At 43.3% G+C, this 18608-nt stretch overlaps 1 protein-coding gene across 2 annotated transcripts in view; it reads right to left on the bottom strand.

Annotated features, from left to right (window-relative positions):
• CFAP263 (cilia and flagella associated protein 263) overlaps positions 1-18608 on the bottom strand; it is a 32383-nt gene that overhangs the window by 8259 nt on the left and 5516 nt on the right. For both annotated transcript variants that reach the window (XM_059045437.2, XM_067018664.1), the window contains exons 4-7: positions 17772-17927; positions 16719-16799; positions 14181-14336; positions 9172-9279 (exon numbers count right to left, since the gene is read on the bottom strand). In XM_059045437.2, coding sequence (XP_058901420.1) covers positions 9172-9279; positions 14181-14336; positions 16719-16799; positions 17772-17927 — 501 coding nt within the window. The remainder of the gene's footprint in view (positions 1-9171; positions 9280-14180; positions 14337-16718; positions 16800-17771; positions 17928-18608) is intronic.

Genomic DNA, 18608 nt, shown 5'->3' with positions numbered 1-18608 from the left:
CAAATCTCTCACAGAGAAAAATTCCAAAAAATTTATAACCCCTACTTCCTAAGTGTGGCCTGCACACAGGACCTTCCTTCCAAAGAGTAAAGTCTGAAAAGTGGGAAAGAGTAACTTTGCAGTGGAGGAACCTGTGGAACATCACCTCAGCCAGGTGATCAAGGTTAACATCAGCAATGAAAAGTCTTGCTGACAGGATGCTCCCTTGATATGATGTGATGAAAATAGCACTTTACTTCTGTAGAAGAAGGCTACATCCAAGAAAACAAATAGCACAAACACAGGTAATTATAAAAAAACAGCATAATTGCATATTTTCCTTCTTTTAACTGATTTGAAAAGCATTTTCATAAAACAATATGTATATAATTTTATATTGGACCTATAACATATAAAATGTAATATATTTGACAATTGGACCTGTAACATATAAAATGTAATATATTTGACAATAATAGCACAAAGGCAGGCTGAAATGAATCTGTATTTGAGTAGGAAAATAACACCAGATGGTAACTCAAATCTACAGGAAGAAGTGAAGAGAACCACACAAGTGGTAAAGGAAGGTTAATGTAACAAATTCTATGAACATACTGCATCTCCTTTCTTCTTTCAGCTTTTGGACCCCTTCCTCACACCATTTACAAAGTAACTCACAATGGATCATAACCTAAATTTAAGACCTATAAAAGTCTTAAGAAAAGACATAGGAGAGACTTCCCTGGTGGCACAGTGGTTAAGAATCCACCTGCCAATGCAGGGGACATGGGTTTGAGCCCTGGTCTGGGAAGATCCCACATGCTGTGGAGCAACTAAGCCCGTGAGCCACCGCTACTGAGCCTGTGCTCTAGAGCCTGCGAGCCACAACTACTGAGACTGCGTGCCACAACTACTGAAGCCTGTGTACCTAGAGCCTGTGCTCCTCAACAAGGGAAGCCACTGCAGTGAGAAGCCTGCACCTCACAATGAAAAGTATCCCCCACTTGCCACAACTAGAGATAGCCCTCATGCAGCAACAAAAACCCAACTCAGCCAAAAATAAATAAATAAAATAAATAAATTTATTTTTTAAAAAGCTGGGCAAAGGCCTTGAATAGACATTTCTGCAAAAAAGACAGACATGTGGCCAAAAAGCATATGAAAAGATGCTTCATGTCATCAGTCATTAAGGAAATTCAAATGGAAACCACAATGATATACCACTTCACAACCACTAGGACAACATTAAAAAAAAAACCTGAAAATAACAAGTGTTGGTGAAGATGTACAGAAATTGGAACACTCACACATACATTTTCTTTTTTTAAGTTCTAGGAATTTTCTTTATATTTCCACTCAACTTTTATGTAGTTTTTTTCTTATTAGTCATCCATTTTCTACACATCAGTGTATACATGTCAATCCCAACTGCCCAATTCATCACACCACAACCCCCACCCCCTGCCACTTTACCCCCTTGGAGTCCATATGTTTTTTCTCTACTTCTGTGTCTCAAATTCTGCTCTGCAAACCGGTTCATCTGTACTATTTTCTAGGCTCCACATATATGCGTTAATATACGATATTTGTTTTTCTCTTTCTGGCTTACTTCACTCTGTATGACAGTCTCTAGATCCATCCACGTCTCTACAAATGACCCAATTTCGTTCCTTTTTATGGCTGAGTAATATTCCATTGTATATATGTACCACATCTTCTTTATCCATTTGTCTGTCGATGGGCATTTAGGTTGCTTCCATGACCTGGCTATTGTAAATAGTGCTGCAATGAACATTGGGGTGCATGTGTCTTTTTTTTTTTTTTTTTTCTTTTTGTGGTACGCGGGTCTCTCACTGTTGCGGCTTCTTCCTCTGCGGAGCACAGGCTCTGGACGCGCAGGCCCAGCGGCCATGGCTCACGGGTCCAGCCGCTCTGCAGCTTGTGGGATCCTCCCAGACTGGGGCACGAACCCGTGTCCCCTGCATCGGCAGGCGGACTCTCAACCACTGCACCACCAGGGAAGCCCTGCTTGTGTCTTTTTGAATTATGTTTTTCTCTGGGTATATGCCCAGTAGTGGGATTGCTGGGTCATATGGTAATTCTATGTTTAGTTCTTTAAGGAACCTCCATACTGTTCTCCATAGTGGCTGTATCAATTTACACTCCCAACAACAGTGCAAGACGCTTCCCTTTTCTCCACACCCTCTCCAGGATTTGTTGTTTGTAGATTTTCTGATGATGCCCATTCTGACTGGTGTGAGGTGATACCTCATTGTAGTTTTGATTTGCATTTCTCTAATGATTAGTGATGTTGAGCATCCTTTCATGTGCTTGCTGGCAATCTGTATATCTTCTTTGGAGAAATGTCTATTTAGGTTTTCTGCCCATTTTTGGATTGGGTTGTTTGATTTTTTGATATTGAGCTGCTTATATATTTTGGAGATTAAACCTTTGTCAGTTGCTTCATTTGCAAATATGTTCTCCCATTCTGAGGGTTGTCTTTTCATCTTGTTTATGGTTTCCTTTGCTGTAGAAAAGCTTTTAAATTTCATTAGGTCCCATTTGTTTATTTTTTGTTTTATTTCCATTACTCTAGGAGGTGGATCAAAAATACCTTGCTGTGATTTATGTCAAAGACTGTTATTCCTATGTTTTCCTCTAAGAGTTTTATAGTGCCCAGTCTTACATTTACGTCTCTAATCCATTTTGAGTTTATTTCTGTGTATGGTGTTAGGGAGTGTTGTAATTTCAATCTTTTACATGGAGATGTCCAGTTTTCCCAGCACCACTTATTGAAGAGACTGTCTTTTCTCCATTGTATATTCTTGCCTCCTTTGTCATAGATTAGTTGACCATAGGTGCGAGGGTTTATCTCTGGGCTTTCTATCCTGTTCCATTGATATATATTTCTGTTTCTGTGCCAGTACCATGTTGTCTTGATTACTGTAGCTTTGTAGTATAGTCTGAAGTCAGGGAGTCTGATTCCTCCAGCTCCGTTTTTTTCCCTCAAGACTGTTTTGGCTTTTTGGGGTCTTTTGTGTCTCCATACAAATTTTAAGATTTTTTGTTCTAGCTCTGTAAAAAATGCCATTGGTTATTTGATAGGGATTGCATTGAATCTGTAGATTTCTTTGGGTAGTAGAGTCATTTTCACAATATTGATTCTTCCAATCCAAGAATATGGTATATCTCTCCATCTGTTGGTATCATCTTTAATTTCTTTCATCAGTGTCTTATAGTTTTCTGCATACAGGTCTTTTGTCTCCTTAGGTAGGTTTATTCCTAGGTATTTTATTCTTTTTGTTGCAAAGGTATATGGGAGTGTTTCCTTAATTTCTCCTTCAGATTTTTCATCATTAGTGTATAGGAATGCAAGAGATTTCTGTGCATTCATTTTGTATCCTGAAACTTTACCAAATTCATTGATTAGCTCTAGCAGTTTTCTGGTGGCATTTTTAGGATTCTCTATGTATAGTATCATGTCATCTGCAAATGGAAAATTTTACTTCTGCTTTTCCAATTTGGTTTCCTTTTATTTCTTTTTCTTCTCTGACTGCCGTGGCTAGGACTTCCAAAACTATGTTGAATAATAGTGGTGAGACTGGACATCCTTGTCTTGTTCCTGATCTTAGAGGAAATGCTTTCAGTTTTTCACCATTGAGAATGATGTTTGCTGTGGGTTTGTTGTATATGGCCTTTATTACGTTGAGGTAGGTTCCCTCTATGCCCACTTTCTGGAGAGTTTTTATCATAAATCGGTGTTGAATTTTGTCAAATGCTTTTTCTGCATCCATTGAGATGATCATATGGTTTTTCTTTTTCAATCTGTTAATAAGGTGTATCACACTGATTGATTTGCGTATATTGAAGAATCCTTGCATCCCTGGGATAAATCCCACTTGATTATGGTCTATGATCCTTTTAACGTGTTGTTGGATTCTGTTTGCGAGTATTTTGTTGAGGATTTTTGCATCAATATTCATCACTGGGGCTTCCCTGGTGGCACAGTGGTTGGGAGTCCGCCTGCCAATGCAGGGGACATGGGTTTGTGCCCCGGTCTGGGAGGATCCCACGTGCCGTGGAGCGGCTGGGCCCGTGAGCCATGGCCACTGATCCTGTGTGTCCGGAGCCTGTGCTCTGCAACGGGGGAGGCCACAGCAGTGAGAGGCCTACGTACCAAAAAAAAAAAAAAAAAAAAAAAAATATATATATATATATATATATATATATATATATATATATTCATCACTGATATTGGTCTCTAATTTTCTTTTTCTGTAGTATCTTTTTCTGGTTTTGGTAACAGGGTGATGGTGGCCTATAGAATGAGTTGGGGAGTTTTCTTTCCTCTGCAATTTTTTCAATGAGTTTGAGAAGGATGGGTGTTAGATCTTTAAATGTTTGATAGAATTCACCTGTGAAGCCATCTGGTCCTGGAGGTTTCTTTGGCGGAAGATTTTAAATCACAGTTTCAATTTCATTACTTGGGATTCGTCTGTTTATATTTTCTATTTCTTCCTGGTTCAGTCTTGGAAGGTTATACCTTTCTAAGAATTTGTCCATTTCTTCCAGGTTGTCCATTTTATTGGCATAGAGTTGCTTGTAGTATTCTCTTAGGATGCTTTGTATTTCTGCGGTGTCTGTTGTAACTTCTCCTTTTTCATTTCTAATTTTATTAATTGGAGTCCTCTCCCTCTTTTTCTTGATGAGTCTGGCTAATGGTTTATCAATTTTGTTTATCTTCTCTAAGAATCAGCTTTTAGTTTTATTGATCTTTGCTATTGTTTTCTTTGTTTCTATTTCATTTATTTCTGCTCTGATCTTTATAATTTCTTTCCTCCTGCTAACTTTGGGTTTTGTTTGTTCTTCTTTCTCTAGTTCCTTTAGGTGTAAGGTTAGATTGTTTATTTGAGATTTTTCTTGTTTCTTGAGGTAGGCTCGTATAGCTATAAACTTCCCTCTTAGAACTGCTTTTGCTGCATCCCATAGGTTTTGGATCATCGTGTTTTCATTGTCATTTGTCTCTAGGTATTTTTTGATTTCCTCTTTGATTTCTTCAGTGATCTCTTGGTTATTTAGTAACATATTGTTTAGCCTCCATGTGTTTGTGCTTTTTACGTTTTTTTCCCTGTAATTGATTTCTAATCTCATAGCATTGTGGTCAGAAAAGATGCTTGATATGATTTCAATTTTCTTAAATTTACTGAGGCTTCATTTGTGACACAAGATGTGATCTATCCTGGAGAATGTTCTGTGCGCACTTGAGAAGAAAGTGTAATCTGCTGTTTTTGGATGGAATGTCCTATAAATATCAATTGAATCTATCTGGTCTATTGTGTCATTTAAAGCTTCTGTTTCCTTATTAATTTTCTGTTTGGATGGTCTGTCCATTGGTGTAAGTGCGGTGTAAAGTCCCCCACTAGTATTGTGTTACTGTCGATTTCCTCTTTTAGAGCTGTTAGCAGTTGCCTTATGTATTGAGGTTCTCCTATGTTGGGTGCATATATATTTATAATCGTTATATCTTCTTCTTGGATTGATCCCTTGCTCATTATGTAGTGTCCTTCCTTGTCTCTTGTAACATTCTTTACTTTAAAGTCTATTTTATCTGATATGAGTATAGCTACTCCAGATTTCTTTTGATTTCATTTGCATAGAATATCTTTTTCCATCCCCTCACTTTCAGTCTGTATGCATTCCTAAGTCTGAAGTGGGTCTCTTGTAGACAGCATATAGTTGGGTCTTATTTTTGTATCCATTCAGCAAGCCTGTGTCTTTTCGTTGGAGCATTTAACTCAGTCATGTTTAAGGTAATTATTGATATGTATGTTCCTATGACCATTGTCTTAATTGTTTTGGGTTTGTTTTTGTAGGTCCTTTTCTTCTCTTATGTTTCCCACTTAGAGAAGTTCCTTTAGCATTTGCTGTAGAGCTGGTTTGGTGGGGCTGAATTCTCTTAGCTTTTGCTTGTCTGTAAAGTTTTTTTTTTTTTTTTTTTTTTTTTGTGGTATGCGGGCCTCACTGTTGTGGCCTCTCCCGTTGCGGAGCACAGGCTCCGGACACGCAGGCTCAGCGGCCATGGCTCACGGGCCCAGCCGCTCCACGGCATGTGGGATCTTCCCAGACCGGGGCACGAACCCGTGTCCCCTGCATCGGCAGGCGGACTCTCAACCACTGCGCCACCAGGGAAGCCCTGTAAAGCTTTTGATTTCTCCTCCATCGAATATGAATGAGATCCTTGCTGGGTAGAGTAATCTGGGCTGTACGTTCTTCCCTTTCCTCTCTTTAGGTATATCATGCCACTCCCTTCTGGCTTGTAGAGTTTCTGCTGAGAAATCAGCTGTTAACCTTATGGGAGTTCCCTTGTATGTTATGTCATTTTTCCCTTGCTGCTTCCAATAATTTTTCTTTGTCTTTAATTGTTGCCAATTTGATTACTATGTGTCTTGGCATGTTTCTCCTTGGGTTTATCCTGTATGGGACTCTCTGCACTTCCTGGACTTGGGTGGCTATTTCCTTTCCCATGCTAGGGAAGTTTTTGACTATAATCTCTTCAAATATTTTCTTGGGTCCTTTCTCTCTCTCTTCTCCTGGGACCCCTATATTGCAAATGTTGTTGCATTTAATGTTATCCCTGAGGTCTCTTAGGCTGTCTTCATTTCTTTTCATTCTTTTTTCTTTATTCTGTTCTGCAGCAGTGAATTCCACCATTCTGTCTTCCAGGTCACTTATCTGTTCTTCTGCCTCAGTTATTCTGCTATTGATTCCTTCTAGTGTAGTTTTCATTTCAGTTATTGTATTACTCATCTCTGTTTGTTTGTTCTTTAATTCTTCTAGGTCTTTATTAAATGTTTCTTGCATCTTCTTGATCTTTGCCTCTATTTTTTTTTCCGAGGTCCTGGATCATCTTCTCTATCATTATTCTGAATTCTTTTTCTGGAAGGTTGCCTATGTATCTCCACTTCATTTAGTTGTTTTTCTGGGGTTTTATCTTGTTCCTTCATCTGGTACATAGCCCTCTGCCTTTTCAACTTCTCTATCTTTCTGTGAATGTCACACACGTACATTTTTAAAAAAATCTTAATCATTTTATTCAGAGCAATTCTTGGCACATAAGTATTGTTGAAGGGATGCATGTATGACTACAGGATAGCGGATTCATGGCTGTGAATAAATCAAGTGATTAAGATCTAAGAGTCTGAGCCTGGGTTTGAATTGCTGATCTGCACGTAATAGAGGTGAGACTTGGAACAAGTAAATTTAATATTTCTGTGTCTGAAGTTATATATACAAAGAAATGGGGATAAAAATGTTACTTGCCTCAAGTTTATTATAAGGATTAAATAAAATAAATAACTTTGTGACACACGTACATTTTTGATGGGAATGTAAAATGATGCAGCCACTTCACAAGAGTTTGGCAGTTCTGTAAATGTTAAACCTAGAGGTACCATATATATAACCCACAATTCCACTGTTAGCTACATGTCCAAGAGAAAAGAAAACATATATTCACACAAAAATTTGTACATGAATGTTCACAGCTGTATTATTCAAATTAGCCAAAAAACAAAAACAATACAAATATTGATCAAACTGATGAATGGATTAAACAAAATGTGGTACATGCAAGGAAACATTATTCAGCCATAAAAAGAAACAAGTACTGATACATGCTACAACATGCATCTTGAAAATATTAAAGTTAAAGGGTCACACTGTATGATCCCTTTTATATGAAAGGTTGACAAAAGGCAAATTCACAGAGACAGAAAGCTGATTAGTAGTTACCTATGGTCAGAGGGAGGGAATGAGGTGAGGTGAAATGAAGGATTTCTAATTGGTCCAGGGTTTATTTCTGAGGTGACGAAAATGTTCTAAAATAATTATGCTGATTGTTACACAACTCTGTGAATATACTATAAACCACTCAAATGTACACTTTAAATTGGTAAATTGTTTGATATATGAATTATATCCCAATAGAGCTGTTTTTTTAAAAGTTACGAAAATGAAAATATACTAAGTAGTGAATGCTGGGCTTTTAAAAATTGATTTCATGTTTTACTTGTAATCTAATAAATATCATCCCAAACAAAGAAGTACCACAGGAATTCTGCATGGAGAGAGCACACAGACTTTTGCTTCACCTTTGTTACCGGCCACTCTGCAGCGAGACCGACTTTTTTGCAAAGGGTACTGGTTCTCCTTCAAGGATATGATGCGGATGCCATGGCAAAACCGAGTCAAATGTAGTAATCCTGTGGCTTTTTGGCTGTTGTAGGCAGGTTTGGGGCCACACATGCTGCTGGGGACACTTCAGGCTCATTCAAGGCAATGACAGTAATAACTGAAATAATGGCTTTAAGCGGTTGACAAAGCATCGTCCTATCTGATTACCGCAACAAGGGCTGTGACGTCTTTTTCACAGACGTGGAAACAGTTCTGTCTAATTCAAAGGCTTGCTCAAGGCTAGAGACTGGCAATACAAACCTGATGCCAGGCCTTCTGAACACAGGTCCAGGGCTCATTTTCCGTCACCTTGCCCCCAAAGCCTCCTTTGAGTCATATCCTAGGTGCGTGTAACTGGTGGAAATTCAACTCTATGTGTTCAACAAAATAATGAGAGCATTCAATCCCAGTGCAGATGTCGGGAGCTCAGATGACACCACACATTTTCACATGGTGACCATAGGCCCTGGAGTGGGCCTGGGACAGAGGTCACAGGTCTGCCATCTGAGCATCTGCTGTACCGAGTGAGAGCTCCATGTTTAAAGAGCTTTCTCTCCTTTACACAGAAAGTTATATTTTGCCATGTGTTCTTTTTCTCATATCAGTTGCATTATTACATGCATCATACATTTTTTTTGCCAGATTGAATACACTACACTTTGAATTTGGTAACTTATGGGTCACTTAAGGAATTCTTGAGAGTCATCTGGACTCTGCAGTTTCTAGATGATTTCATGATTTCTGACACTAGATTCCAACCCGGCAGTAAAATGCAACACCATGGACTGGAGCCTCCAGGGGCCACTTTCTCATTTGATGGCCCAGAGCTATTTTGGTTTTTATGATCTAGGCTTTTCTAGACAAAAACCAAGGTGGCCTAGATCTTGGTGAATGCTGACCCGAGCCCTTGTAGACAGAAGGAGAAAAACACCAGAAACAGTATGTTTTACCCTCTCCTACCTGCTCTACTTGCAGGGTTTCTTTTTCAACTTTTTCGAGTAACTCTTTTCTCAACAAGAACTCTTTGTCCAGATCGAGGGACATCTCCATGGCTCGGCGTAGTTTACTCTGAAATATAACAACACAGCAAGGCTTGAGCAAAGATGATTGTTTAGAACTATAGGAAGGATAGACAGACAAACAGCTCTTTATTAAGCAGAATAGCAGGACCAACCAGGAACTTGGGCCTGCCCTTCTCATGGCTGCCCAGATTTTCAGAATCCTGGTGTCTAAGTGGCAGGGGAGGAGAGGACCTCGGGAGGCTTGTCCTCACCTGCAAAGTAGCCAGATACACCTGGACCCAAATCCCACCCCACCACTTACTACGAGAACCTCTCTAAACTAGGGCTAGTTCCCTTGTAGGGTTGTAGAAAGGCTTAAGGGAGACAAACCTGGTAAAGTGTTGAGCACGGTGCCTCACACATGGAAAACCCACGGCAGACGGCCGCCATCACTACCTCACTTGGATGAAGAGGTGGATGCTACTGTGAGCCCACTGTACAGGTGAGGCAGCTGACTTTTAGGGAGGTGAAACAACTTCCCCGGGGTCACAGAGACAAGGGGGAGCCAGGTTTGATCCCAGGCAGCGTAATTTCACAGGCCATGGACTCCACCACTGTCTCCAAAGCCTATCAGGACTGGGCCTGCTGGTGCTGGAGAGATCCTGCAGGAGCTGCTCCACAGCTTCCTGTTGCATCTTTTGCTGCCGCCCCTCACCAGCTCCTCCCTGACCCCTGCTTCTTAGGCTTGCCCCCTTTGGACCTCCATCTACTAGTGGTGAAGAGTCAACCTGGAGGAGCTGGGATGTGCTCTGCTTGGCTGAGGAGGAGGGGGCCAAGGGACAGAAGCCAGTGACTCCAGGGGGCTGGCCAACAAACCCTGAGAACCCACCCAAGCACAGGTCGGCAAAAAACCTAGGCCCAGCCACCATGAGGCCGGCTCACCGCCCTGACGGAGGTGCAAGAAGAAATGCCAAACTGCAACTGTGCCAAGCACCAAGAATGCATGGGTACTGGTCCCGAAGGTTTCCCTGGAGGAAGGGATGCTGGAAAAAGAGAGGTGAAGTCAAGTATGTCTAGGTAAGAGGGGTGGGAAAAACATTTCAAGCAGAGGAAAGAGCCTTGGGAGAGGAGGATCCATAAGGAGCCGGGGAAAGGAGGGTACTGGGGCAATGTCCGAAGGTATCAAATCTTAGACCTGGCAGAAAAGCCTGGAGCCACCTGCCTGGGGGAACTTAGAGCACCTGGGGCCACCTCCCTCCCCATTCCTCTCCTCTCCAATCCCTTCTTTAAGGCTCATTTCCTGTTCCACATCTCGCATGAAGTTGCTCTTCTGAGGAAAGCAAAAGTGGATAAGAGGCCAGGCTGAGGGGGTCAGCTGTGGGGAAGGGAAGGCAGGACAGGACTTCACTGCACACCAGCCAGTCAGGTGGGAGAAGACGAGAGCAGAGGGAAAAGAGTCATTCACCCGACAACTTAGAGAGACAGTTAGAGACACAGGACAGGAAAAAATGGAAGCTCAAGGCAGCCCCTGGCTCTACTGGGGCGAGGCCTTCAAGGAGGTATAATGAGAGTAATTTGGGGTCCTGAGCAGGATAATGGTCATTGAGGCAGCTACTTCTGAAAAGGCATGTTAGCTTTCTGTTGCTGTGTAACAAATTATCACAAATTTTGTGGCTTAAAGTAACACACATTTATTATCTCACAGTTTCTGTAGATCAGAAGTCCAAGCACAGTGTGGCTGGATTCTCTGCCCAGGGAGCGACCCACCGTGTTGGCCAGGGCCGGGTCTTATCTGGACCTTGGGTCCTTGCCAAGCTCACAGGTTGTTGGTAGGAAGCATTTCCTTGAAGTTGTAAGTCTGAGCTCTCCATTTTCTTTCTGGCTGTCAGCAGGAGGCGGCCCTCGGCTCCTGGAGGCCTCCCTCAGACCCCTTCCATGTGGTCCCTCTATCTTCGAGCCGGCAATGGAGAACTTCTCATCCAGAGAATTCCCTTCATGCTTCAAATCTCTGCCTTCCTCATCCAGAGAAAACTCTCTACTTTCAAAGGGCTCAAGTGATTAGGTCAGACCCACTGGGATAATATCCTCATCTCAAGGTCAAGGGTGCCCTCTAATCTAACCTAATAATAGAGCAGAATGGAATCTAATAACAGAATCTGTCGTATCCAGAGCCCTGGGCATTGTGCAGAGTGAATATACCAGGGGGCGGGGAGTCTTGGGGGACATCTTGGAATTCTATCTAACACAAGGCACTACTAGTTTATACACGGATCACTAGTTTACAGTCAGTTAAGAGCGACACCTCGGGCTTCCCTGGTGGCGCAGTGGTTGAGAGTCCGCCTGCCAATGCAGGGGACACAGGTTAGCGCCCCGGTCCAGGAGGATCCCACATGCCGCCCCGCGTCCAGAGCCTGTGCTCTGCAATGGGAGAGGGCCTCTCACAACAGTGAGAGGCCCACGTACTGCAATAAAAAAAAAAAAGAGCGACACCTCAAGCTGTAGTCACATGCTTTTATTCTATCAGCCTCCATCAGGCAGGGCTTGAAGGCATAGCAGAGAAAAAGGGGCCCCCTTGACTGAGATCCACTCATAAAACTCATAGAAGAGAAGAGACCATGTCTGTCTCCTTCACAGCTGTACCCTCAGCACTTAGCCCTGTGCCTGGCATGCCGTAGGTACTCAGCACATTTGGTAATAGAGAAAAATTATTATATATATATATATATATATATATATATATATATATATATATATTTTTTTTTTTTTTTTTTTTTTTTTTTTTTTGGCGGTACGCAGGCCTCTCACTGTTCTGGCCTCTCCCATTGTGGAGCGCAGGCTCTAGACGCACAGGCTCAGCGGCCATGGCTCACCAGCCCAGCCGCTCCACGGCATGTGGGATCTTCCTGGACCGGGGCACGAACCCGTGTCCCCTGCATTGGCAGGCGGACTCTCAACCACTGCGCCACCAGGGAAGCCGTATTCTATATATTTTTAATTAGGTCTCATACTTGGGTGTTTGACATTTATATGAAAGCGATCCCTCCTGCCACCCTTCCATCCCCTAAACATACACCTGAATTTTTAGCAGTTTTTGACAATACATGCTGAGCACCTGCTTTGGCCAGGCCCTGTCCTCAGTGCTGGGGACACATCACAGACCAGCCGGAGGTCTGTCCTGGTGGTAAGTCACAAAAACCTGCTTCTGAGAGGTGACGCATCGGCCCATAGCCCCCAGTAGAGTCCCCATTCAAACCCAGGTGAGGCCAGACTCTACAACCCACAGTTGTTGGGCCCCATTTCTCCCAGAAGGCCTGAGAACTGAGACATGGAAAAGTGAGCCTGTTTCCCTCTCAGCCCCTCGCTGTGTCCCCCTTAGAACTCCAGCAGGCGTCTCCTCACAGCTCCACCATCTGCTTGCGATTATTCTAAACAGGCCTACAGGCACCCTGGCCCCTGGGATTCCGACAGGAATGGCTCCCATTCCGCCCACCGTGGCCTGTGTTGCCGCTGCTTGGGTGTCACAATCAATAGGCACTGTGCATTTAGATGTCCTAAGGAGCGCAAGCCCTGGACCTAGCTGTTGCATTTTATAAACCAGTAGCTCCACTCCAAAGCCCTGGCTTTTCCCCACAAGACCAGACTGGCCCTGTGCCACTCAGTTGATTTCTCAGGATAAGATCAAGGTCCAATGTGATGTAACCACGTACCTCGAGGCTCTCCAGTTGGATACATGAATTTCAGAATGTGAGCACGGCCTTGTCTACACACGTTATGCCAGGGGAAGGCAGTTGGGTGAGGTGGGACACGCACTGGCCTAGGAGTCCAAGCTCTGTCACAAACATGTTGCCTGAATCCAGCAATTACTCTGCCTCTTTTGGCCTCAGGTTTTTCATTTGTAAAAGGAAAACGCTGGACAAACATATACATAGTCTAAACACATTCGAATTCACATTTTTAAATGACACTGTGTGGGCCAAATGAAGCTTACTTGTGAGCTACCTAAGCCCGTGGCCGCTCTTGCCACCTAGACACTAGGCCAGGGGTCAGCAACCTTGCTCTGTAAAAGGCCAGATAGTAAATATTTTAGGCTTTGCAGGCCAAGGGGCAAAATTGAGCATATTGTGTAATTACTTACACTAACAAGAGAAAAAACAAATTTCCACAAATGTTTTATTGATAAAATTCAAAATAAAATAATTAAGTATAATATTTTGGAATGTAGGTCTACTATTGAGAAGAATGAAATTTCTCAGGGAGAAATCAATTTTGCTTAATTGGGTTTCAAAGGGAGTGTTCTCTATCAAATCAGTTGCAAATGTTCCTCTGTAAAAACCATCCTTAGCTCCCAGACCAGTGGGCAGGATACACGGGCCCACAGTTAGCTGACTATTGCATCAGACAGTTGCCAGCAGGGTGACCAGGCATCCTGGTCTGCCGAGGACAGGCCATGTTCATGCCCACTGTTTCTGCTTAATTATCAATAGTGCCTCTTTCTCTACAAAAAGGGTTCTGTGTGGATGAGGAATTATTTAGTAGTTTTCTGATTTATAGCTAAGATGATTTCCTTTGCAGGGTTTTAAGCAAGAAGTGCTTAGTACACACTAAATTCAACACGGCCCTAAATGTGGTTGGTTATCAAAACTCACTGTGCATAAAAATCATCTAGGAGTTAAGGGGAAAAAAAAGATGCATGGCCCTCACTCCCTAATTCAATTGGTCAGGATTGGACTAGAGAGTCTGTCTAATCTTTAAAAAAACAAAAGGCTCCTTGGATGGTTCTAATGCGCAGCTAGGATTGTGGCGACGTCAGGAGTATTTTAGAAGACATGGCTTCGTCGGGAGAAATCAGAGAGCAACAGGGGAGTGAAGGACACCTTGGCTCTCAGTGAAACCACAGTGGTGCCCTAGTACCTCTCCGTGGCTGGAAAGGTAGGCACAGGAAGCCCTGGGGACCAGCGCGGACCTTACTTTGTACGCGTTAAGGATCTGCAGGGTGTTTCCGGATACCAGCTTCAGCTGGATCAGTTCTTGATTCCTTGCTTCAATTGTCTCTAAAAACTGAGCATTCTCGATCTTCAGCTGCTGAAAGTCAACATTGTGGAGGGCCTCTCCCACCTCTTCCTTCTACAGCTCAGAGAGAAGAAACGATGTGAGGTTGTGACTTTTGAATGTATGGCTCGCACCTTGCAATTCCTAGTGAGCTTTTGGAAGTCAGTCATCATTCAGTCATTCAACGAACTTGGATTGGGGATCTGCTTGGTGCCAGGCATGGTGTTAGGCACCAGGGATAGAGATCTGAGTAAATACAATACTCCCACACTCAATGACAGTTCTCAGACAGGTCATAGCGTGGTGTAGTGGGACACACAGGGGCAGATGGTAAACAGAAGCCCCTCAGCCAGCCCAGAAGGGAATGGAATGCTGGGTCAGGGGAGGCTTTCCCCAGGAAGTGGTGACTAAACAGGGCTGTGTAGGAAGAATGGCCATTTAAAAGTTGTTTTTAACTTGGAAAACCCAGGACAAGCAGCCCATAAACGCCCTTCCTTTGATCCCATGACATTTCTGCATGGGGCGGGTGTATCAGTGCGCTGGGTTCGCTCCCCAGCCCTGGTCCCACCTTACCTGCCCCACCAGGTCTGTGCCATCTTACATTTGTGGTACACAAGAGCCAAAGGCAGATCTGTTCCCCATCCCCACGTGCTACTCATACTGTACTACCTCCTCGAAGGCATCTTATTCCCTTTCCCCCAAAACAACAGAACAATTTCCTTAAGCCCCAACTGACCCACCCTCCAGCTCAAATGTTCCCAGCCCATCTTCCACACCAGAGGGTAATCCCTCCCTCCACACAGCCTCCTGAGGCTGTGGCTCCTGGTCCCTGTCACTGTTTCCTCTGTATGGCAGTTATGCATCCATGCCTTTTCTCACCATCACCACTCCCTGCAGCCTGTGAGCCTGCGAGGGCAGGACCACATCAGTGTCATCTCTGTGTAGCAGTGGCTTTTAGGTTAAAGGTCATCCATCTGCTTCCCCTCTCACGCTTCAGGATGCCTGAGCTTGCATGAAGCCCAGAGAACTAGGAACTCAGTATCAGGAGGCAGCTCAGCTGGGGCCGCGTTCTTTCTTATGCTGAACTCAACTCTCCTTGGCTGACACTTTCACCCCAACCCAGCTCCACCCTGGGGGGTCCTCCCAAGCAGTACGTTCTCTTCCCTACAGCAGCCAGAGCACTTGGAGACAGCAGCCATGGCTCTTGTGGGCTCCTCCTCCTTGGCCCCATCAGTTGCAGGTCCTCTGACGTGCTTTCTCTCCCCTTGCTCTCCATTCCCTCTCCTAAGTGGACTCTAGTTTACAGGTTCTTTCAAGTGTGGCACTCTCCCTGAGAAACAGGGCTCCAGATGGGCTACTCAGAACAGAGTGCAGTGAGACCACCCTTTTTTGGAGGGCACTGTGGAGTGCAGCCTAGGCTGCAGCACCACCCCCAGCTGAGTGGACTTTATCAGCTTCTCCATGACTAAGCCACCCAGCACCTGTGCAGATATTTGGGGGGATCAAAGTGCAGGACCTTACATTTGTCCTTAGTCACTTCATGTGTTAAAGTTGTCCCAGCCTGTTGAGGCTTTGGGATCCTAAGTCAATGAAGCAATAATTCCCAGGTATCTTAATTCTCCTGCCCAACTCTGTGTCACTGTCAGTGGCCACCTCTGATGCACATGCCATCAGCGTCCATATAATGAGTTAATAACAAAAATATTGAGCTAAAAGAGGATGGAGCTATATAACCACATTCTAGAGGCCCTGTGCCATGTCTGTCTTACCGCCTTTAATCAGGAGCCTTTAAAGTCAGCTGTTCAAAGACTTACCAAGGCATACTACTAACTGTGCCACCCAGGCCACATTCCCCAAAAGGGTCAATAAGTATGTCATGAGGGTCTTTTAAATTCAAGCCAACTCCATCTACAGATTTGCCAGCACAGAAACTGTATTAGTTTCCTGTTGCTGCTGTAATAAATGACCACGAATTCAAGTGTTTAAAACAACATAAATGTATTATCTTATAGCTCATGAGTTCAGAAGTCCGAAATGGTTCTTTGGACCAAAATCAAGGTGTTGGCAGGGCTGCACTCCTTCTGGAGGCTCAAGAGGAGAATCTGTTTCCTTGCCCTTTCCAGCTTCTGTAGGTAGCCTGCATCCTTTGTTCATAATCCCTTCCTCTATCTTAAAAGTGCATCACTCTGATCTCTGCTTCCATTACCACATCTTCTCTGACTCTCATTCTCCTGCCTTCCTCTCATCAGGACCCTTGTGATTACATTGGACCCACTCAGATAATCTACGATAAACTCCCCATCTCAAGATCCTTGACTTAATCACACCTGCACGATCTTCATGCCACGTAAGGTAACATGCTCACAGACTCCAGGAATTAGGACATGGACATCTTTGGGAAGACGTTGTTCTACCCACCACAGTAACCTTAAAAAAAAGAAAGACAAAGCCACATACCTGCCTCAATTGTAAAAGCATCTTTTTCCTCTGGACTTTGAGAGAGACATTTTTCAAACATAATCTATCCTTCATATTATCCTGAAAAATAAAAGCAAATTTTAATCCATTGCTCTTCTTCTTCCCTGTTGGTTTGAAAAGGTGGCAGGTCTGGGGCTGCAAAACTAAACCTTGAGCCCTAACACTCAGTCACCTATTTTTAAGTCTTTTATGGCTACTCAAGCTGGTGTTGCTATGGTATTTTACTCATGACCAAGAAGCAGAGGAAACTGGGTCTGCTCCATACAAATTTTCTATTGATTTTAAATTCAAGATAACTTGGGTATATCTTTAGGTACAGGGGCCTTTACTGACAAAATGATTTATGATTCTTTGGTCTATTGTTCTCTTGGTAATTTACATAATTTTCATTACATATAACATGTTACAGTTAGTGACTCTACCTATCTCCAGGATCCAAAGTTTGATATGCTACAAAACCTTTGGAAAAGAAGGAGCATTTTATGTCTCATTCTTACAATAATGGAACTGAAAGAAATTAAGATTTACTTGTCGCATGCCACGTAGTCACCTGACTAGATAGACTCACACCTTTCTCAAGATAACATCAGATCTTGAAACAAAAAGCAAAATACAGTAAGTCCCCTACATATGAACGAGTTCCATTCTGAGAACGTGGTCATAAGTCCAATCTGTTTGTAAGTCCAACAAAGTTAGCCTAGGTACCCAACCAACACAATCAGCTGTATAGTACTGTACTGTAGGTTTATAACACATGTTCACATCTTTGAAAGTTCGCAACTTGAAGGTTCGTATGTAGGGGACTTACATACGGTCTGAGATACTATGAATATTCATCCTGCCTGATTGATTTTAGACTGGATAAACTTGCATTTTAAGACACACATGCTCTGAGGGACACAAAAAGTCTGCATATGTGGGCAGCATTTACGGTGGAGCAAATGGAGTGGGGCTGCCTCACGTGGGCCACTTCTGTGTCATCGTTCTATGAATCTATCTCCCCTTCTAAGCTCTAACCTCCTGCCCACTCACCCTCCGGCGGTTCATGTCCTCAATGTACTTCATCACTTTCTGAGTGGCCAAAATACTCGCTTTCTTCTTGGATATGGTCTTTAGAATATCTTTTTCAAACTCATGCACTTCTCTCTGAACTTCCGTCCACCGAATTTCAGCTTCCTCAATGATAGCCTGGGGGAACCAGCACAAAGAGAGAACAGTTTACAAAATTTCTCAAGGATATAGCCATCTAAGGAAACCTAGACGTACTGGGTGACCTATTTGTGTCCCAATGCATAACGTTTCTTCTTAGTCTTAGAAAGATATCCTTAAGATACAAATTGACAATACAAATATTATTATTTAAAAGCATGCCTCAAAAAAGTTATAGTCTCGATATAAAGGGGAAGAACAAACAAAAACAGGGCCTTGGGACTTCCTTGCTGGTGCAGTGTTTAAGAATCCCCCTGCCAATGCAGGGGACACGGGTTTGAGCCCTGGCTCGGGAAGATCCCACATGCCGTGGAGCAACTAAGCCCATGTGCCACAACTACTGAGCCTGGGCTCTAGAGCCCATGAGCCACAACTACTGAGCCCTCATGCCACAGCTACTGAAGCCCGCACACCTAGAGCCCATGCTCTGCAACAGGAGAAGCCACCGCAATAAGCCCGCGCACAGCAATGAAGAGTAGCCCCCACTCACTGCAACTAGAGAAAGCCCACGAGCAGCAATGAAGACCCAATGCAGCCAAACATAAATAATTTTTTTTAAAAAGAGGTGATGAGGGTGGATTTTAAAAAACAAAAAACAACAGGGCCTTGAGTATCTCCAGAAATATGTATTTCCATATCTGAAACATTATTTATCCATTA

This window comes from Kogia breviceps, chromosome 18 (genome assembly GCF_026419965.1).
Source record: "Kogia breviceps isolate mKogBre1 chromosome 18, mKogBre1 haplotype 1, whole genome shotgun sequence".
Taxonomy (NCBI): domain Eukaryota; kingdom Metazoa; phylum Chordata; class Mammalia; order Artiodactyla; family Physeteridae; genus Kogia; species Kogia breviceps.
Note: the sequence above shows the minus strand (reverse complement) of the source record. Positions and strands in the feature narration are given on the sequence as shown.